The sequence below is a fragment of the Macaca mulatta genome, chromosome 11, assembly GCF_049350105.2.
Source record: "Macaca mulatta isolate MMU2019108-1 chromosome 11, T2T-MMU8v2.0, whole genome shotgun sequence".
Taxonomy (NCBI): domain Eukaryota; kingdom Metazoa; phylum Chordata; class Mammalia; order Primates; family Cercopithecidae; genus Macaca; species Macaca mulatta.
In genome coordinates, this window is record NC_133416.1 from 139,516,695 (window position 1) to 139,536,940 (window position 20,246).

Genomic DNA, 20,246 nt, shown 5'->3' on the forward strand with positions numbered 1-20,246 from the left:
AGTTTTGCTGACTGTGCCTGCTGCCTGGTCTTGTGCCACCTTCCAGAGGCATGACTGCCACCCTGACCTGGGCGGGAGCTTGGGGATGGTTCTCCTCCTGAGGCCTGGACGGGCCTCTCGGGTCTCCTGCGGAGACCAGGCCCAGCTGAGCCTATGGGTCCACCTCTCAATTGCCCAAGTTTGCAGCTATCCAGTGACAAGGACCATCTCCTTGGAACCGGGGCTGATAGGGGGCCTACGACTGTTTGAGTGGGGGTGGCTGTGGGCCTTCCAGGCCCGGGACCCTGCCTATGCCCTGGCAGGTGGACTCGCTCTGCCTTTTTTTTTTTTTTTTTGAGACAGAGTCTCACTCTGTCACCCAGGCTGGAGTGCAGTGGTGCAATCTTGGCTCACTGCAACCTCCACCTCCCGGGTTCAAGCAGTTCTCCCGCCTCAGCCTCCCGAGTCGCTGGGATTACAGGCGTTCGCCACCATGCCTAGCTAATTTTTGTATTTTTATTAGAGACGGGGTTTCACCATGTTGGCCAGGCTGGTCTCGAACTCCTGACCTCAGGTGATCCACCTGCCTCGGCCTCCCAAAGTGCTGGGATTACAGGCGTGAGCCACTTGTGGCCAGCCTTGCTCTGCCTTCCTGACAGTGTAGACCTCGCTCCTGGAGGGCTAGACTCCTCCAACTCGCCCTAAAGTCTCTCAGCAACCAGAATGCACAGGGCTGTCCGGAACACTCATGTCTGGAAAGGTGAAGGAGGGGTTGGCCACCCCTCCACAGCTCACCGTCTTTCCGCTCCTTCTCTAAGGCCTGTCATTTTGTAGCAGGACCAGCCACAGACAAAACTCCTCAGATACCAGATTAAAGAGGGAAGAGGTTTTTATTTGGCCGGGAGCGTTGGTAGACTCGCGTCTTAAGAGCCGAACTCCCTGAAAAAGAAATTCCTAGCCCTTTTAAGGGCTTACAACTCTAAGGGGTCCACGTGAAAAAGTCATGATAGATCAAGTAAGTGTGAGGAACATGACTGGGGGCTACATACATCAGCTAACAGAACAAAAAGTTTTACAGTGCTTTCTCATACAGTGTCTGGAATTTACAGATAACACCAGTAGTTTTAGTCAGGGGTTAATATTATTATTATTTTAACCACCAGGGCCAGGTAGTGGCGCCAAGGTCATCTAACTATTTATCTTCCTTCTGTTTCTTTCCAACTTTTTGCTTTCTCCCTTTTCTCCTGTTTTATAAACTAGGGAAAAGGGGAAGTGGGGGAGAAGCTGGGAAGGACAACAGGAGGAGTGGTGTTCTCATTCCATCATTTGAGTTCTAGATGAATGCCCAGCAAGTCACAGTTCAGGCCCAGCAGCCGACCGGCCAACAGCCAAGAGTGGCCTATGGTGAGTGGCCCGCCAGGAGAGGGGCCTACGGTCTGCAGCCCACCAGGAAGGCACTCTGTCTGCCATCTCCCCGTGTCTCGGGTTCCCAAGGCCATGGGGACCCTGCCAGTGCAGGCCCACATGCAGGTGGGGGCGGCTTACACTGTGCCCCTCCCACGTGACTGATGTGCGCCTTGCTGTCATTATCCTACTTTCAAGACCCACCCCCTTCCTCCAGAGAGGTAAGGAGACGGGAGTGTGTGGACAGCCCAGCCCTACACTCCACACTGAAGGTCCCTCCTCCCTATTCTGTGCTCCGTGAAGGTTGCAAAGAGCCCTCGAGGCCCAGCCACAGATGCCTGCCTGAGCCCTCAGCAGCTGGTGGCCCACCATCCTGCTGCCGCCGGCATGGCCCTGGCACACCCCTCAGCCCCACCCCAGCCCCTCCCACCTGGTCCCCACTGTCACTGACACCTCGGCCCTCCTGTTGCCCCTCCCACCTCTTCCTCTGTGTGCTCAGCTGGTGTCCTTCCTGTCGGGCAAACGGCTTCTCTCCCCTCTCACATCTCTTCTCAAAACTCTGGGGAAGGCTCCAGGCCCCCGTGCCACTGTGGAAGGGCTGGGATGGGCCTGCCTGACGCACCACAGCTGCCCCGGTGCCCGCTCCTCCCACCTCCCGAGTGTGCCCCGGTGCCCGCTCCTCCCACCTCCCGTGTGCCCCGGTGCCCGCTCCTCCCACCTCCCCAGTGTGCCCCGGTGCCCGCTCCTCCCACCTCCCCAGTGTGCCCCGGTGCCCGCTCCTCCCACCTCCCGAGTGTGCCCCGGTGCCCGCTCCTCCCACCTCCCCAGTGTGCCCCGGTGCCCGCTCCTCCCACCTCCCGTGTGCCCCGGTGCCCGCTCCTCCCACCTCCCGAGTGTGCCCCGGTGCCCGCTCCTCCCACCTCCCGAGTGTGCCCCGGTGCCCGCTCCTCCCACCTCCCGTGTGCCCCGGTGCCCGCTCCTCCCACCTCCCGAGTGTGCCCCGGTGCCCGCTCCTCCCACCTCCCGTGTGCCCCGGTGCCCGCTCCTCCCACCTCCCCAGTGTGCCCCGGTGCCCGCTCCTCCCACCTCCCGAGTGTGCCCCGGTGCCCGCTCCTCCCACCTCCCCAGTGTGCCCCGGTGCCCGCTCCTCCCACCTCCCCAGTGTGCCCCGGTGCCCGCTCCTCCCACCTCCCGAGTGTGCCCCGGTGCCCGCTCCTCCCACCTCCCCAGTGTGCCCCGGTGCCCGCTCCTCCCACCTCCCGAGTGTGCCCCGGTGCCCGCTCCTCCCACCTCCCGTGTGCCCCGGTGCCCGCTCCTCCCACCTCCCGAGTGTGCCCCGGTGCCCGCTCCTCCCACCTCCCGAGTGTGCCACGGTGCCCGCTCCTCCCACCTCCCGTGTGCCCCGGTGCCCGCTCCTCCCACCTCCCGTGTGCCCCGGTGCCCGCTCCTCCCACCTCCCGAGTGTGCCATGGTGCCCGCTCCTCCCACCTCCCGAGTGTGCCACGGTGCCCGCTCCTCCCACCTCCCGAGTGTGCCACGGTGCCCGCTCCTCCCACCTCCCGAGTGTGCCACGGTGCCCGCTCCTCCCACCTCCCGAGTGTTGCCAGGCCCACATCTCATGTCTGTGCACCCAGCGGCACTGAGTCATTATCAATCCCCGATAAACGGCAATCATGGTGGGGTCAATACCAAGGTTCCTGGTTTCATGGCCAAGGAGATCGAGGTCGCAGACACACACACACACACACACGAGTTTGGAGCAGACGTTTAATAAGCAAAAGGAAAGAACAGCTCTCCGTCACAGAGGGGAACTGAATGGGCTGCCAAGTTGTAGTAAAGATGTCAAGGCTTTTTTGTTTGTTTGGTTTTTCCTGTCGCCCAGGCTTGAGTGCTGTGGTGCGATCTCGGCCCACTGCAACCTCCACCTCCCGGGTTCAAGCGATTCTCCTGCCTCAGCCTCCTGAGATACACGCCACCACACTCAGCTAAGTTTTGTATTTTTAGTAGAGGTGGGGTTTCACCATGTTGGCCAGGATGGTCTTGATCTCCAGACCTTGTGATCTGCCCGACTCAACCTCCCAAAGTGCTGGGATTATAGGCGTGAGCCACCGTGCCCGGCCTGTCAAGGTTTTCATAAGTGGGCTAGTGATGAGGGGCTAGAGGAGGGATGTCCTGTCCTCCCAGGGCCCAAGGATTTAGCTGGGACCAGGTGTGGCATCTGTATAGAGAAGAGTTCCTATCAGACTCTTAGTCTGTTGCTCTGTGACGCTTTTCTGGGAGGTCTCTGGGTCTGTTCCCAGACATCTTCTTGGGGCTACAGGCACCCCGGAGAGTCTGCTTTTAGTTTCCCTATCTTAGAGTGCCTAAAGGGAAAGGAATGTGCTTATTAGGGCCCACTGTTTTACTGGGGCCCGTTGTGTGTGAAGTTTGGCGATTACCCAGGAGACTCCCCGCTGACTCCTCTGCCCGAGCTGTCTCGTCTGTGACTTACGGTCTGCTCTTTCAGCCTGCTTGGTGTTAGAGAAGAAGTGATTTTGAACTCAGAGGTTAGAAAGGGAGCTATTTTTGTTAAAAGGCAAGTTTTCTGCTGGAGACTGGCTTTACCCTACCTAAACCATTTCTTTCTGCCTCCTATAACAGTTGCCTTTGCATTCTGCTGCCATTTGTTTGAACACAGTCCACAGGTTCAGCGGTTGCGTCTCTAATCAGCTGTCAGTCCCATCCCAGACATTCTTTGCATCCACGCTGAGGTCTGAATTGAGGGAGGCGGGCTGGTGTTTCCATCCTCACAACTCCAGTGAGCTGGCATGGCCGTGGCCTGCGTCTCCCTGGTGGTTAGTGATGTTGGCATCGTCCACCTTTTTCAAACAAATTGCTGGACTCAGAGAGAATTCACACACTGTATCCATCCAGTCCATGGTTCTTAGTAAAAGGTTTATAGAGGTGAGCAGCCATCACCACACACAATCTAAGAACATTCTCATCATCCCCAAAACAAACCCCACCCACTCCCCGCCACTGTGTCCCCAGCCCCAGCCCCCACTCCCGGCCCTGGCGCCCTTTCATCTCTGCCTGTGCCTGGGACACTCCCTACAGCTGGAGCCTTCCTTCATTTAGCGTCAGGTTCTGGAGCCTTCCTTCACTTAGCGTTGGGTTTCGGGTTCATCCACATGGTGCCTGTGCTGGTGCCTCACTCCTTTTTCTCTCCTGGTGTGGATTTCCCACGTTTTATTATCCATTCATCAGCTGATGGACATGTGGTTAGTTTTTAGTTTTTGGCTACTGTGAACAGTGCTGCGGAGAGATTTGTGTACACGTTTCTGTGTGGATGTAGGTTTCACTGATCTGCGGTGTACAAGGTGTGTAGGAGGGAAGTGCTGGGTCATAAATGACTCTGCATTTAACGTCCCAAGGCTTTGCCCAGCTGTCTCCACATGTGACCTTCCCACCAGCAACATGTGAGGTGTCCACTGAACAATCACAAGGTTCACAAATCTGGGGAGGAGAGCTCTTTTTTTTTTTTTTTTCAAACCAGCTTCAACGCAGGTGGACCGAGCTGTCTTTTAGAAAGGGTTGCACCCTGCAGGGTGGCTGTCCTGCCAGGCTGGGAAGCGGAGCCTCTGGCAGAGACACAAGCAGGCACTTCCGAAGCGAGGAGGCTGTGGCGGGTGTGTGCCCAACAGCTTGGCCAGGCGCACGTCTTCAACAGGTCACAGAACAGGTATGAATATTCACAAAAGGGGAACATGGACGTGTGTGACAGGCAAACATGCATGTTACGTGGGTCCCATCTTCACCTTGGGGTGGAGGCATCACATTCGAATGCGTTATGAATAATTAGACTGTGCATGCGAAAAGCTGAAGTGGGGATGGGAAGGCACTCTGTGCGCAGCCTCCACACCAGCCAGGGCCATGCACACTTCGGTGCTCTCTGATCAGGAGAAAGTCACCGCCGTCAGCCTTGTGTCCTGATCAGGAGAAAGTCACCGCCGTCAGCCTTGTGTCCTGATCAGGAGAAAGTCACCGCCGTCAGCCTTGTGTCCTGATCAGGAGAAAGTCACCGCCGTCAGCCTTGTGTCCTGATCAGGAGAAAGTCACCGCCGTCAGCCTTGTGTCCTGATCAGGAGAAAGTTACCGCCGTCAGCGTTGTGTCGTTACGGCTGTAGTCGTGGCTGGTGGAGCAGGGGTCCGTGAGTCCGCGTGTGTGAGCTGGGTAAGCTGCAGTTGCTTCAACATTGCTCGTCTTGAGGCCAGAGCTTGCTTAGCTGCTGGAGAGAAACATCTTGTGGCCCCAGAACACGGTTTATTCTGTAAGTGTGGGTGTATGACTTGAACCTCACACAGCCCAGCCTTAGGTCCTGTTTGTAATTTGGCATCTGATTGCCATGAAGACTCTGTCAGTCTTAGGGTCCCTGTTTTAACAGAAGGTTCCGGTTTTTTGCATCTCCACCCACGCCTACCTTCTTGGCCATCCTTGTGGGTGTAAGGTGGATCTCGCTGTGGTTGAGCTGCATCTCCCTGAGGAGTGGCATGGAATGCGTCTCCGTGGCTGGCGAGTGGCATGGAATGTGTCTCCGTGGCTGGCGAGTGGCACGGAATGCATCTCCGTGGCTGGTGGCCACTGTGCCTGGCAGTGCCCCAAAGAGAGCTTCCGTCAGGCTGAGCCCGGGGAGGGCGGGGCAGGGTTGTACCTCAACCACCACGGGCCGGTTCTGGGCTTGCTCTTGTCTGCCCTAAGTGTCCACAGACTTTCAGTGGCTGGTGCTTTGCTGATGTCACCAGCCAAGCCTGCCTCACTGTGGGGTCAGCAGAAGTCAGTTCTCACTGTCTTCCTTGACCAAAAACCAGACCACATCAGTGGCGGCTATTTATATATCATAAGCGGCATTTTGATAATTCTGGGTATGTTGCTTTCTAAGAAATGAGAGAAAACCAACGTGCTGGGAATTAGCTGATTCCAGGCTCTGCAGAGGCAGCATTTCCCGTTTCGCTGCTTTGACTGCCTCTGAGGTCCAGTCCACCTCGGGAAAATGATGGCAGTGTCGAATTCTCTGTTAAACACAGATCCATCTGTTCATCACACCCTTTAACACACAGGTTCAGCACAGCCGCTGGTGACGTGTCAGACCACAGTGGCCAGTAGCAGGGGCACGTGCATCCAGCAGGCACAGCACAAGCTACTACAGCAGTGTGTCACCATGGTTGGCTCACAGACGCCCGTGCTGGGGGCACAGAACCCTGGGCAGCTCTGGATGCTGCAAGGCCGAGGCAGCAGCCAAAGCCCAGATGCAGCCTCCACTGGGAGGTTCCGGGCCCCAGCAGAGGCAGGGCAGGCATGGGGAGTGGGGTGGGAGTCACCCAAGAGCTCAGCAGGGCGGCTTCCTTGACGTGCACCCCGACCAAGGGGATTCAGCACATGCTCCAGTCGAGGAGGGCGCCCCCATTCTCATCCCCTTTGCTGTTGGACTGGGGTGGGACGTCCAGGGCTGCTGTTGCCTAGTTTTTACACTGGGAAGCTCCCAGGACTAGGACTGGCCCAGAAACCTGGACCCCAGGAGAAGCCTCTCATTGGATGACCACAGTAGACACTGGGAGGGCGACTCTGTAGCCAAGGCCCCACGATCCAGCACACACGAGGGTGCCTCGTGCAGCCTGCACTGAAGCTTGCCTTGTGTGGGAATGTTGCGTTTATATCCCGACGAAGTGTGTGCGTGTCTGGTGTGAGGTTTCTGGTCTGAGTGCGTCCCCGTAAGCGTCCATCCTGCTTGTGGGATTTGACTTCTCATGCGTCACCTTGGCCTGTGGCTGGGGGACAAGCGAATGTAACTCGAGGTGAGCCTCAGTCTCAGGAATGTTTCCACACTGTCATTCTACTGAAGCAGGTATCTCCAGGCAGAGAAAGAACCACAGTTCACTCCTATTTCTTTGAATATTATCATACAAGACTTTCAAAACAGAGCCTCTTTACAGACAGTGGTCAGTGTTTCCAAGGCGTGTTTTCCACGTTCACAGTGGGAAGTTTCATGCTGTGAGTTGACTTTACACCCAGGCGGGGGACTGGTTACAAAGTAAAATGTTGCGAACTGCACAGCTGACTTATTTGGTCTGTGACAATGCAAGCAACTCTGCCTGACACAGGCCTGGGGAAGGGTTTACCCGCATTTCTCAGCGTTTGTTCCAAAAGCAGGACAGCCCACGTGGGTCCCTCATGTGTCAGCGTGGGACTCTGGAGCGACCTTTCAGAGGGAAGATGGTCAACACATTTGTGTTGCTCTGAGAGCTAATTTTTTATTTATTTATTTTTTTTGAGACAGAGTTTCGCTCTTGTTGCTCAGACTGGAGTGCAATGGCATAATCTCAGCTCACCACAGCCTACACCTCCCAGGTTCAAGCCATTCTCCTGCCTCAGCCGTCCAAGTAGCTGGGATTATAGGCACCTGCCACCACACCTGGCTAATTTTGTATTTTTACAAAATACAAGACAAATAAAAGAGATGGGGTTTCTCCATGTTGGTCAGGCTGGTCTCGAACTCCTGACCTCAGGTGATCCACCCATCTTGGCCTCCCAAAGTGCTGGAATTACAGGCGCGAGCCACCATGCCTGGCCGAGAGCCTCATTTTTAACATTAACTCAAGGTTAATCCCGACAACTCTCAGAAAAATCATGACAGGTGCCACTGTGTCTGTCTGGGAGTACTTTTCATAGTTTTACTGAGGCTTCATTGCCAGCGGCCATCCTGACCTTCAGGCCATGAAAGTGACAGGCCCTAAAGTCTCCAGTCTGGGCGTGTGCTTGAGCTTTGACGCCCAGGCTGCCTGGCGCAGAGACCACGTGCTCAGGGAGGAAGGCTGTGTCTGCTGGGGGACTCCTTTCCTCACACAGAACATCAGTGATCAGCTCTGGAAGGAGGCTCAGGGTGGTGAGCGCGCAGTCCCTCTGGTCCTCTGGTGCAGTCCCTCGGGCCCTCTGAGCCCCAGCCTAGGCCGCCCTCTGCTTGTGCTCTTCCTGTGGGGGAAAGAGGACGGCTCAGCACCACATACTCCTTCCCCTCATTGTCTGCGGGACCCTGGGCTCTGCCCGGAAGGCTGAGGACCGGAAGCCCCGCGCTGCAGAAGCCCGGCCCTGGCTCTGCTGACCCTCCCTGGGGCCATGCATTTCCACCATTGACACCCGGGGGCTCCTTGTCCTTGGGCCAGAAGCTCGAGGACAACTTGTATGACCCTCTTTCCTCGTTTCCTCTTTTGTGCACGCGTGGAGAAACCCTCAGAGGGTTTCGTGCCGGACACTGGCCCTCACCTTGATGGACTCCTCCAGCTGGGACAGGGCCTCCTCGTACCGAGGAACCAGGGGCTGCAGCAGCTTGCTGGAGAGCTCGTGCCGCCGCAACTCAGGCGCCCCAGCTTCAGTCAGCATCTGGAGGAACCTCCTCTCCTGGAGGGAAGCTCATGGTGGAAGGGGGTTCTTGGGCCAGCCCCTCGTCACCCTTAGGCAGCAGAAACTCCCAAGACCCTCGCGCCTCACCTGCACTTTCAGGAGCAGCGTGAAGGCCTGTCCCATTTTCCCAGCGCGGGCCGTCCTCCCAGCCCTGGAATCACACGCGGCTATCTCCATCCTGGCCCCTGAGCCTTCAGGGGTCTGACGGAACGACGGCTTCTCTCCACACCAACCCCACCCACACCAGGCAGGACGGTCCCACATACAACGCCCAGGAGCTCACAAAGCCCCAGACCCCCCAGTGGCGGCTGCGCCGCACTCACCGGTGCACATAGGTTCTCAGGTACTGGGGGGCGTCATAGTTCACCACCAGCTCCACACCCTGCACATCGATGCCTCGGGCGGTGGCATCCGTGCTGATGAGCCTGCCGGGACACACAGCATCGTGGGCCTGCTGTGCCAGGAGCAGGGGCTGTGGCAGCACCGGCCCTGTGGGGGGCAGCTCAGGCCTTTCTGGGAAGTGGCTGCCATGGATCCAGGGCACAGGAAGCCGATTTGCAGAAGGGAGCACCCTTTAGAGGGCCCCAAGCTGACCCTGGAGTGGGCACCCCCACCCCACAGAGGCCCGCCCCGAAGCTGACCCTGGAGTGGGCACCCCCACCCCACAGAGGCCCGCCCCTGCCCAGGGACTCACAGCTGGATCTTCCCCTGTTCAAACTGCTTCAGGATCCTCCTCCTCTGGCCAGGGCCGTAGCGCGAGGAGAACTCAGCCACGTCCACACCCCCAAAGGCCTGCACCAGCAAGAAGAGCCTAGGCAGAGAGAAGGCTGCAGCCCCGTGATGCTGGGACCAGAGGCTGCCTCTGCCATCCCCGCCCAGCTGGGGCCTCACCTGTGGGAGTTCTCTCGGGAGTTGGTGAAGCAGAGAACCTTCGAGAAGCCCATCTCCAGGACCAGGTGCAGGACAACCAGCGGCTTAGAGCTGAGGCTGCAGGGCACGTAGTGGTGCTACGGGGACAGCAGGGGGTGGGGATGGAGGTGGGGGTTGGTTAGGGGCCCCAGGCTCCTGGCGCAACCCTCTGCCCAGCCAGTATCCCACTCACCGTGAGCCCAACAGGGAAGGCATACTTCCCCAAGTCCCCGTCCCCATCTGTATCTTCCAGGCCCCTGCGTGCCAGCCCTGTGGAGAAAAGCCGGGGCTGATGGAGGCCCAGCTGCTGCAGCTTTTCGGGGTTCTGGGTCAGAGTAGCCGAGAAGAGCAGCTTCTGCAGGGGCATCTGCGGACAGCAGGTACTGGAAGAGAAGGGGGTGTTGCTGGCACTGTGTCAGTGGCTGCCTCGAGACTCCAGGAATTCTTCACACTACCCACTGTAGAGACTACCGTGGGCCAGGGGCAAGGTGAGTCCAGCTCACAGAACAGAACGATGCGGTTCTGTGCACCAGAGCTCAAGCCAGCCTTGTCTCTTGGCACTAAGAAAGGAGAGCTACACGCAGAGGCCTCTGCTCAGGGGATGCCAGCACCTGGGCGTGCTGCTGGATACCTGGCGGCTGTCACAGCCTGGACCTGTCTTCGCTGGAGCAAGGCACAGGGGTCCGTGGGGTCCTCACTCTGGAAGGCAGCCGCCACCACCCGTGGCAGCCAGGACTGATGCATGCTGTCGATCATCCGGTCAGCCTCGTCGATGACCTGCGGGAGGCAGGGAGCCCAGGACTGGGTGGCACGGCCCTGAGCTCAAAGCCCAGGCCTCTGGGGTGGGGACTTACCAGGAAGCGGAGCTGCTGGAGGTTGAATCCTGGGGTCTGGTCGATGTGGTCCACCAGGCGGCCAGGGGTGGCTACCACGATGTCAGCCAAGCAGCGGAACCCGTCAGCACTACAGACCAAAGGGCGGCTCGAGAGAAGGAAGCTTTCTCAAGGGCTTCCGGACAGCAAGACGCTGCCTCACCCCATAGTCCCAACTCCACCCTGCGTGGGAAGGGGGCAGACGGGAGCTCCTCCTCTTCACGGGAACCAGGCGGTTAAACTTGGCGGCCCCTCCTCTGCTCCTGTGGTGCCTTAGGCCACCGGCAAGGCTGAGCAAGGACACCTTGAAAACCCCACACCCTGACGCAACCTACGTTTTCTGGACGAGGCTCTCCTGCTCCTTGGCCAGAGACTTCTGTCCCGTAATCAGGGAGACTCTCAGAGGTGTGGCATCCGTGTAGATGTTGAAAACTTTGTTCACCTGCAGGAGAAGTCTGTCACCGGCCTGGAGATAGCTGGTGTTCCCCCACTGCAGCAAAAAGGACCCCAGATCTAGTCTGGGTCACCCAGGGGCTGACCGCCGTGCACTAAGCAAGGAAGCAGAGGCTGGCGGTGCCACACTCCAGGTCTAGGGTCCGCGTACCTGCTGGGCCAGCTCCTTGGTGGGCAGCACGACCAGGGCACGGATGTGGCAGACCACTCTGGACAGCAGGGCCTGAGGAGGAAGGGGCTCCTGTGTCAGCAAGGCTGTTACCTGCCCTCTGCACACGCGCTATAGAGGAAGGGGACCCTCACACAGACCTGCACCACAGGGATGACGAAGGCCAGTGTCTTCCCACTGCCTGTCGGGGCAGAAACACAGAGGTCGCTAGGCCGGTAGCCGCCTCTGCCCACCAGAAACCCACAGGCCGCGCTCTCCAGGAGGGCAGGAATCACAGCTGCCTGGACTGGACGAAGAAAGGCGAGAGAGAAGTCACATGTTTACGCCTGGGCCTGCCGCTTCCCTGCCTGTGACCTCTGGGCTGGGCCGCTCTGCTGGAGGCCTGGGAACCACTCCCCCGAGGAATGGCACCAGGGCCCAGAGGAACACCAGCCTCAGGAGAACCATGAGCTTGAGAGTGCTGAGACCACACTTGGCACCGATGTGGCAGGGACGCCTGACCCATGGCCACGCACAGCCTTTTGTGTGGGTGCCCAGGGAGGTGTTCCCTCAGCTGCCTGCCCGGGGCTGGGGCACCTGGAAAGTAGGACGAGATGCCATGTGCCCGCAGCTGCTTCTGCAGGTCAGGGTGGACCTCAGGGATGTCCTCGATAGGAACCAGATCTTCGTTGACGTTCTTTCTGACACAGCTGGGCTCAGCCAGCCACCTTGGCAGGAAAGGCTGGACCTGCCATCAAAAAGAGAGGCCAGGTGAGCACCTTCCAGGCTCTCACGCAGCAGCAGCCCAGGGTGGCAGAGGCTGGGGGAGGGAGGCCGGGGAAACCTGTTCTGTAGTCTCCAGCTCCTCCTCAGCCCCAGGATGCACTTTTCATGCAGCCTTGACAGAAGTTCAACAGCAAAAGCAGACACCGCTCACTGAGCAAACTCACCTGTAGTCTCCCATCAACCCACAGTGGCACCCACCTTTCCGCAGCCAGGAGGCCCTGTGACCTGGTGCTCGCCTGCCCCAGCCACGCCGGCGTCCCTGCCTCGAGGCCTCTGCCTGGCATCCCCAACCCTCAACTTTGACTTGGCTTCAAGTCTTCGCATCCCAGCTCAAAGAAAACCTTCTCCACCCCGCCCTACCTAAGGTGCCCAAGCACTCTGCCAAACTTCTCCTTTTCTTCACCTGTCTCACCAGAGATCTCTACCGAAAACCACCCGTGCTAAGCAAAAACACCAAGGGCCAGGGGCTTGCGGAATGGCCTCTGACTTGCTCCTGAGGCGGTGAGCGCACAGCAGGAGACCCCCCCCGCACGTTCACGCAAGCACATCCTGCAGGAGAACTGGCGCGGCGCGACGGGATGGCAGGGGCAAGCCTAGCAGAAAAAACGGGAGCTCCGCACATGCAGGATCCAGACTCCTAGGGGATGAAACTGCAGGCCTGGCAGTGAGGCGCGTCTGTGACCCGGGAGCATTCGCTCAACGATGCCTTCCGGGGCGACCGCCACACTTAAGAATCTGCGCAGCCTCCCCTCCCACGCCGACCACCCTTCCGACAGCCGCCGCTCACCTTCGGCGCCTTCCTCCTCCCGAACCCCCCCAGCACCAGGCCGGGGACCAGGGGTCTGGCCGCCTCCTCCAGGGCCCGTCCGTCTGGGGCCGCCTCGGCGCTGGCGCTGCGCTCCCCCGGCGCCTCCTCGCTGCTCCCTGAGCTGGGCTCCCCTGGCGCATCCTCGCTGCTCCCTGAGCTGGGCTCCCCCGGCGCATCCTCGCTGCTTTCTGCGAGGCAGACACCCACCCGGCAGCGCGTCAGCACCGAGTCGCCGGCGCCCCGGAGGGAGCCCGCTCGCCCCACGACTCACCTGCGCCCGCGTCCTCGCCGTCCGCCTTCCGTCGCTTTCCCTGCCGCTCCTCCGGGCTGCCCGACTCCGCGCCGTTCACCCGCCGCCGCCGCCGGGGCCGCCGTCGCTTCCTGGTCGCCGGCTCGGTCGGTGCAGCCGCCTCGGTCGGCGCGGGCTCCCGCTGCTGCTGCCGTTCGCGGGCCCGGCTCTGCAGCCGCTCGAGCAGCGCGCGGGCCCGGCCGTGGGCCCCGGCCTCCGCGCCCTCCGGCCCCGCCGCAGCTGCCGCCTCGGGGCCCTGGTACCGCGCGACGTAGAATAGCGACATGGCCAGCGGCACGCCTGGGGCTCGGGCTCGGCGCGCGGCGATGACGTCGGCGGCACGCCTGGGACTCGGGCTCGGCGCGAAAGACGGGGTTTGGGTGCGGCGCGTAGAGATGACGTCAGACTCTACGCGCAGTGGTGACGTCAAGGGAGCGCCGGCGGCTGGGTACCGCGTTTTGCCGTGTTGGCGGCGGCATGGAGCGGGAGCCGGGCGCCGCGGGCGTTCGCCGGGCGCTGGGCCGCAGGCTGGAGGCGGTACTGGCGAGCCGGAGTGAGGCCAACGCCGTGTTCGACATCCTGGCCGTGCTGCAGGTGGGCCCGGCGGCGTCGCAGGGCCGGGGTCGCGGCCCGGGAGCGGGACTTGAACGGGGGGCTGCGGCGGCAGGGCCCTAGGAGGTTCAGAGACGGCGTTGGAGGGTCAGGGAGGGAGGCGTGTGGATCACGGGTCGGGGGTGACGGGGCTGGCGTCCCGAGGGGGAAGGGAGCAGGGGTGGGGGGCGGCCGAGGCAGGGGCGAAGGTGACAGTTCCCGGCCGGGCACCCTGCCGCCGCCTCTCCTGCAGTCTGAGGACCAGGAGGAGATCCAGGAAGCAGTCCGCACGTGCAGCCGTCTTTTTGGGGCCTTGCTGGAGCGGGGAGAGCTGTTTGTGGGCCAGCTGCCTTCTGAGGAGATGGTCATGACAGGTGAGCCCTGGAGGGCCCCGGGGCTGCTCTTCTCTTTACGTGGGTCGGAGGGAGGTTTGTCACCTTGGGATGAGCGCCCCCAAACCTGTCACAGACCGTGCAGGCTGGTGGGAGGACACACCAAGCCCCCGCGGAGGATGGATGCAGGGGTGACATGGATACTATATAGTTGCGTTTAGATGAACGCTGGACAAGGTACGACTTTTTGTCTGTGTGCTTTGCACCTATTTTGTAATTTTATGTTGATTGATCTTGACATGGTCACTTAAACTCGGAACTTTTTTTATGTCCCCGTTCTGGGGACGTGGGGTCTTGGAGTAAAGTGAGGAGATGTGGATCCTGCTCCTGGCGGCTTGCCTGAGGCAGTCCTGGGGTAGGAGCTGCTCTTCCTGTTTGCAGGGCTCAGGGAACCTGCAGGTCCCAGCACAGGTCTGGGGGCCATAGCGACCTGTTTCCACCTGTGGAGGCTGAGTAGAAGACAGTGGGAGGGTGGAGCCAGGCCTGAGACTTTGGGCGGGGCCCAAAGTGGCATATGTGGGCTGAGCCCCCTAACCTGTCTGCAGGGTGCCGGGGAGCCGCACGGAAGTACAAGGTGTGGACGAGACACCGCTATCACTGACCGCCTTAACCTGTCTGCAGGGTCCCGGGGAGCCGCACGGAAGTACAAAGTATGGATGAGACATCGCTATCACAGCTGCGGCAACCGCTTGGGAGAGCTTCTGGGCCACCCCTCCTTTCAGGTCAAGGTGGGTCATTGGGCCGCACTCATCCGTGTCCATCCCCTGCACTGCCACTCCCAGGCTATCCACAAATCAGAGGTCTGGGGCTCCCACAATTGTCCAGGGAAAGCTGCCTCCTTTCTTTGGCTCATGGGAGCGTCACCTTGTGGGCGTTCAGCCCCGTTTACAAACATGGCTATCGAGTCCTGTACTGAATATTGAAGAGGCACAACCCGTGTTCACCTCCAGAGGCATCGACGGGCATCTCTGTTGCATAGAGCACACACATCAAGCCTCGTGCCAGTCCACAGCTGTGTTTGCTCAGCCCACGCTGTGGTCTGCAGCCATGGGAATGCATTGCGAGCTTTTTTAAAATCTGTATTGAGGAATAAGTGATGCACAGTTTACCATTTAAAATTGACAAGTTAGCGTTTGTTACTGTGTTCACAGTTGTGCAGTGGTTACCACTATCCCAGAACATCTTCATCGCCCCAAAAAGAAATCCTGTACCAGTTAACATCGCTGCCATATCCCACCCCATTCCACACCAACCCCCAGACACCCACTCATTTAGTTTCTGGGTCAGTGGGTTTGCTTTCTCTAGACGCTCATCACAAGGGGGAGCATGTGGTATGTGCCTTCCACTTGTCGGTGTGTTCAGAGGCTGGTTCCTCCCTGCGGCTGAGCGGCGTCCCGTCGTGCAGCACGCACCCGTCAGCTGCGCGTGCGTTGCTGGGTATTTGGGTCGTTTCCACCTGTGGCTGTTAAGAACAGTGGACTTTGAACGTTCGTGTACAAACTTTTGTGTGAACATGTTTGTTTTGCTTGATTGTGCCTCATCAGTGGAATTACAGGGCCACACGGCAGTTCTGTTTCTAACGTCTGAGGAACTGCAAGACTGTTTTCCACAGTAGCTGCGCCATCTTACACTCCCGCTGGCAGAGTATGAGCGTTCCATACTCCACGTCTTTGCCGACGCATCTGTCTTTAGTTATAGTCGAGTTGCAGACTTCTAAAAGCTGGGAAGATACTACATGAAAATAACCAGCGTCCTGCTTTTCACAAAGAACTAATCAGTTCTGTCAACACTGGGGTCTAAGTTTGTTCATGGCTGTGATTGGCTGGAGGGAGAGTCAGGGACAGCTCTGAGACAGGCGCCTGCTCCTGTCATCCCACACGTGGCTCTTTTGCTTTGTGGTGTCATCTGCCTGGGACCTGAAAGTACTGAGTTTGCCACCCTGAGATGAGAGCTTCTGAGCCTGAATCTGAGTTGGGCAGCATGCTGGCGTCACACCCCTGTTTTCACAGCTGTGCCCAAGGGTTATGGTGGCATTCCTGTGATACAGGTGATGAGAGAGCAGTCAGGTGGCCATAAAGCAGACCTGGGCTGTGTGCCTTTCCCTGGCCAGACTCTCTCGTGAGCACTGGATTTCTTTAACTCAAGATCTTGTCATGCCCATGTCGTGGGTGGGACACGGAAGCCCGGAGTGCCATCTGGTGGCGTGTGGAACAAGAGAAGGCCAGGACGCCCTTTTCTCAGCTCTGGGCCTGGTTGTGAGGGGCTCCCTGACTGGGCTGAGCTCTGGGCCCATCTGGGGTGAGGACATCACAGCCACCCTGCACTGCCCCTTCCCAGGAGCTGGCCCTCAGTGCGCTCATGAAGTTCGTGCAGCTGGAAGGAGCACATCCCCTGGAGAAGCCCAAGTGGGAAGGCAACTACCTGTTTCCCCGAGAGCTCTTCAAGGTGAGGGCCTGGCTGGGGGGTCCCAGAGAGCCCGGCTGGGGAGTCCCAGAGGGCCCGGCTGGGGGGTCCCAGAGGGCCTGGCTGCCTGGCCAGAGCCCAGGGTGGCCCTGTAGTCGGGGCGGGGCCTGCTGAGCTGAGCCTGGCTGTTGGCTGGGACCCTCCTGCAGCTCCTGTGCGTGTGGGGTGCCTCTCATGGCCCACCCAACCAGGAGGAGGCTGAGTAGGGGCCTTGGTGGGGTGGGGCTGCCTGCCTGGGCCGTGCTGGCCTGTGCTGGGCCGGGCAGGGCTGCTCACTGGTCCTTGCCCCCAGTTGGTGGTGGGAGGCCTGCTTTCTCCTGAGGAGGACCAGAGCCTGCTCCTGTCCCAGTTCCGGGAGTACCTGGACTACGACGACACTCGCTACCACAGCATGCAGGCGGCCGTGGAGGTCGTGGCCCGGGTCACTGGCCAGCACCCCGAGGTGAGCGACGGGGCCTGTCAGCAGCATCATGCTGGTGCCTCCCGGGGAGGCAGGGGCTGGGGGGTGGCATCCAGGCACTCAGGTCCGGCTCCGCAGGTGCCCCCGGCCTTCTGGAACAACACCTTCACGCTGCTGTCTGCCGTGAGCCTGCCCCGCCAGGAGCCCACCGTCTCCAGCTTCTATGTGAAGCGCACGGGTGAGGGTACTGAGGGCCAGGGGCGGACAGGGCTGGGCCTTGGTCTGCCTCCCCCGCGGGTCAGGTGACCTTTGTTCTCGCTTTCCCTGCAGAGCTGTGGGACACCTGGAAGGTTGCTCACCTGAAGGTGAGTGGCCTCCGGAGAGCCGGGCACCCTCCTGGGCTTGCAGGGTGCGTGTGGGGTGTGTGCGAGACCCCGTGCAGGCTGCCGCCTTCCTCACGAGGAAACTCCCAGGGTACAGGTGGCAGCTCGCATGGCCACTGGGTCACTCGAAGTGTGGGAGGTGACAAGGCCTCTGAACTCGGGGCCCTCCTTTGGGTCGGAGGCCACCACCGCCTCTCGGAATCTGAAGGCTCTGGTGCCATCCGTGGGCCCCGCGGGCTGTGTTGGGCGCAGCCCCCCTCTTGGCCCTCGTCTTGCCAAGGCTTCTTTCCTGGCTGTTCTGAGACCCCAGCCTTGAGGGCGAGGTGCTCCTGACTTGAATGGTGACAGTTAGAGGGAGGGCGGGGTCAGAAGAGTGGAGAGCGGGCTTGCGTTGGCTCGGGGCTGGGCTTCAGTGTGCCCTGGCAGCTGCTTGGGCTCTGGGTCTGGGGTCAGGAGGGCAGAAGCACAGTCTGGACCCTGTCGCAGGAACACAGGAAGGCTTTCCAGACTATGTGGCTCAGCGTCCTCAAGCACAAGGTAGGGGCCAGGCTGGTTGGTGAGGGCGGGGGCAGCACCCGGGTGTCCCCAAGGGTGGAGGCCTCACCCTGACCTGCCGGCCCTCGCCCAGCTGCCCCTCAGCCTCTACAAGAAGGTGCTGCTGATCACGCACGATGCCATCCTGCCGCAGCTGGCCCAGCCCACGCTCATGATCGACTTCCTCACCCGCGCCTGCGACCTCGGTGAGTGCGGCCGCCTGGTTCACACCACACCCCAACCCCCCTCGGTGAGTGCGGCCGCCTCACTCATGCCGGGAGCAGCGCCTCCCATACCCCCAACCCCCCAACCCCCACCCCGCAGCCCCTCTTCCCCAACCCTGCAGCCTCCACCCCCAACTCCCCTGCCCTGCATGTGGTCTCCAGCTTTGTGTCTGTGGGGGCTGTGGGAGGGGACAGCAGGGGCAGGGCCACACTCCACAGCTTAGGCTCAGCGTGGGCAGGGAGTGGGGTGGGAGCGAGGTCACTGCAGCTCCAGCGTGTGTCTGTCTGTTTGCAGGTGGGGCCCTCAGCCTCTTGGCCTTGAACGGGCTGTTCATCTTGATTCACAAACACAACCTGTGAGTCTCCAGGGGTGTAGGTCTTCCCCGTCCGTCCAGCCCTGCTTACCTGTGCCCTTCCCACCCTGCCCCACGGGGTCCCCGCTCTTCTCACAGGCCGTGGCATTGGAGCCCCTGGGCGGGAGGAAGGGGTGCCGAGTGAGACCCTGGCCTTGGAGGCCTCAGTTCCCGGGCCCTGCTCCATCCACTGCTCCTTCCCCGCCGGCCCACAGGGAGTACCCCGACTTCTACCAGAAGCTCTACGGCCTCCTGGACCCTTCCGTCTTTCACGTCAAGTACCGGGCCCGTTTCTTCCACCTGGCTGATCTCTTCCTGTCCTCTTCGTGAGTACCAGAGCACCTGGCTCTGCCCTGCTCTGTGCTTCTGCAGCCTGGGGCCAGGGGAGGGTGATGGGGGCTAGCGGTCCAGGCCCTGTCTCACAACTACTGCCCTGCCCAGCCACCTCCCTGCCTACCTGGTGGCCGCCTTTGCCAAGCGCCTGGCCCGCCTGGCCCTGACGGCTCCCCCCGAGGCCCTGCTCATGGTCCTGCCTTTCATCTGTAACCTGCTGCGCCGGCACCCCGCCTGCCGGGTCCTCGTGCACCGCCCACACGGCCCTGGTGAGTCGCGGGGTTCTCGGAGGCTGGGCCGGACCTGTGGCAGGGGTGCCTGGTGCCCTGGAGAGGTGGACAGCAAATGAGGGTCCGCATCTCATTCCTAGAGCTGGACGCCGACCCCTACGACCCCGGAGAGAAGGACCCAGCCCAGAGCCGGGCCTTGGAGAGCTCCCTGTGGGAGCTTCAGGTGAGGGTGCTGCTGCCACGCCCTGGGGCCTCCCGAGCCATCCTTTGGCCCCTCAGAAAGCCCAGCTCCCCATGCCACCTCCCGCATAGCCTCGTGCCGTGTCCCCCAGTGGCCACCAGGGTTTGTGGGTGCTTGGTGCTTGGCCTTCTTCCGTGGCTCTGCCCCCACCCCGCCCACTCTGGTTAGGAGCACAGGGAGGTGGTGGCTGGGGGCATAGGGCGGGGGCCTGGGGTAGCTGCCCCTTGACAGCCCTGCTACCCCAGGCCCTCCAGCGCCACTACCATCCTGAGGTGTCCAAAGCCGCCAGCGTCATCAACCAGGCCCTGTCTGTACCCGAGGTCAGCATTGCGCCGCTGCTGGAGCTCACGGCCTATGAGGTATGGGACTGGGGCCGGGGTGCGAGGGCCTGAGCCCCAGGGCGCTGAGCCAAGCCTGAGAGCCACCGTCCTTTGTCCTTTGCAGATCTTTGAGCGGGACCTGAAGAAGAAGGGGTCCGAGCCAGTGCCGCTGGAGTTTATCCCAGCCCAGGGCCTGCTGGGACGGCCGGGCGAACTTTGTGCCCAGCACTTCACACTCAGCTGACACCGGCCCACCTGTGAATAAATGATTTTGCAGGAGAGCGGCTCGGAGTGTGGACAGGGGCGGCTGGATGCCTCTGCCAGGCCGAGGGCCTCACATCCACCTGAGCCCACCAGGCACATGGCAAAGCGAGGCCCGTGCCTCCTCCGCAGCCTGGGACGGCATGGTGGGGAACCTGAGGCATGGTCTTTCCCAGGGCCTCTGGCCCACCAGTGTCACGGGTCACCCAGCCTCCCTCACTCCCCGGGCCCCAGTGACCTCACTGTTGCAGAGCTCGGGGCCTCTGCTGAGGTTACACTCCAGACACCTGGGAGGGAGCTGGGGGGTTCTCTCTGCCCGGGTCAGTTGTGGCGGGAGGTGGGTGTGGTGGTATGTACAGGTATGATGTGTGTGGGAGTCGGGGGGGTGTTGGTGTGAGTAGGGTGTCCGTGTGACTGGGGGGACTTTGGTTGTGAGTA

At 60.7% G+C, this 20,246-nt stretch overlaps 2 protein-coding genes across 5 annotated transcripts in view; one reads left to right on the forward strand and one right to left on the reverse strand.

Annotated features, from left to right (window-relative positions):
* NOC4L (nucleolar complex associated 4 homolog) overlaps nt 1-19,826 on the forward strand; it is a 31,815-nt gene extending 11,989 nt beyond the window's left edge. For 2 of the 3 annotated variants that reach the window (XM_077952825.1, XM_028828935.2), the window contains exons 7-22: nt 1,240-1,383; nt 3,266-5,104; nt 13,928-14,048; nt 14,688-14,794; nt 16,404-16,511; nt 16,822-16,971; nt 17,068-17,167; nt 17,260-17,294; nt 17,799-17,849; nt 17,941-18,052; nt 18,366-18,426; nt 18,639-18,749; nt 18,865-19,025; nt 19,127-19,209; nt 19,473-19,586; nt 19,672-19,826. In XM_077952825.1, the coding sequence (XP_077808951.1) occupies nt 4,772-5,104; nt 13,928-14,048; nt 14,688-14,794; nt 16,404-16,511; nt 16,822-16,971; nt 17,068-17,167; nt 17,260-17,294; nt 17,799-17,849; nt 17,941-18,052; nt 18,366-18,426; nt 18,639-18,749; nt 18,865-19,025; nt 19,127-19,209; nt 19,473-19,586; nt 19,672-19,791 (1,767 nt within the window). In that variant the 5' untranslated portion in view covers nt 1,240-1,383; nt 3,266-4,771 and the 3' untranslated portion in view covers nt 19,792-19,826. Of the gene's footprint in view, nt 1-1,239; nt 1,384-3,265; nt 5,105-13,517; nt 13,678-13,927; nt 14,049-14,687; nt 14,795-16,403; nt 16,512-16,821; nt 16,972-17,067; nt 17,168-17,259; nt 17,295-17,798; nt 17,850-17,940; nt 18,053-18,365; nt 18,427-18,638; nt 18,750-18,864; nt 19,026-19,126; nt 19,210-19,472; nt 19,587-19,671 lie in introns of those variants that run through there. The other variant, NM_001258179.1, reaches the window with a different exon arrangement.
* DDX51 (DEAD-box helicase 51) lies at nt 7,646-13,425 on the reverse strand. Of its 2 annotated transcripts, none has more exons than XR_013401702.1 (15): nt 13,066-13,425; nt 12,774-12,982; nt 11,798-11,948; nt 11,362-11,507; nt 11,204-11,275; nt 10,935-11,041; nt 10,582-10,690; nt 10,359-10,504; nt 9,921-10,110; nt 9,710-9,825; nt 9,513-9,610; nt 9,142-9,243; nt 8,906-8,969; nt 8,681-8,815; nt 7,646-8,389 (listed from the first exon to the last, which is right to left on the reverse strand). XR_013401702.1 is itself a non-coding variant. In XM_077955878.1 (15 exons), the coding sequence occupies exons 1-15, from the start codon at nt 13,367-13,369 to the stop codon at nt 8,363-8,365; spliced, it is 1,995 nt and encodes a 664-aa protein (XP_077812004.1). In that variant the 5' UTR covers nt 13,370-13,425; the 3' UTR covers nt 7,646-8,362. The 2 variants fall into 2 exon arrangements, 1 of the variants encoding a protein (XP_077812004.1); XM_077955878.1 differs by having other exon boundaries at nt 9,513-9,629.
* Nucleotides 19,827-20,246: the final 420 nt, after the last annotated feature.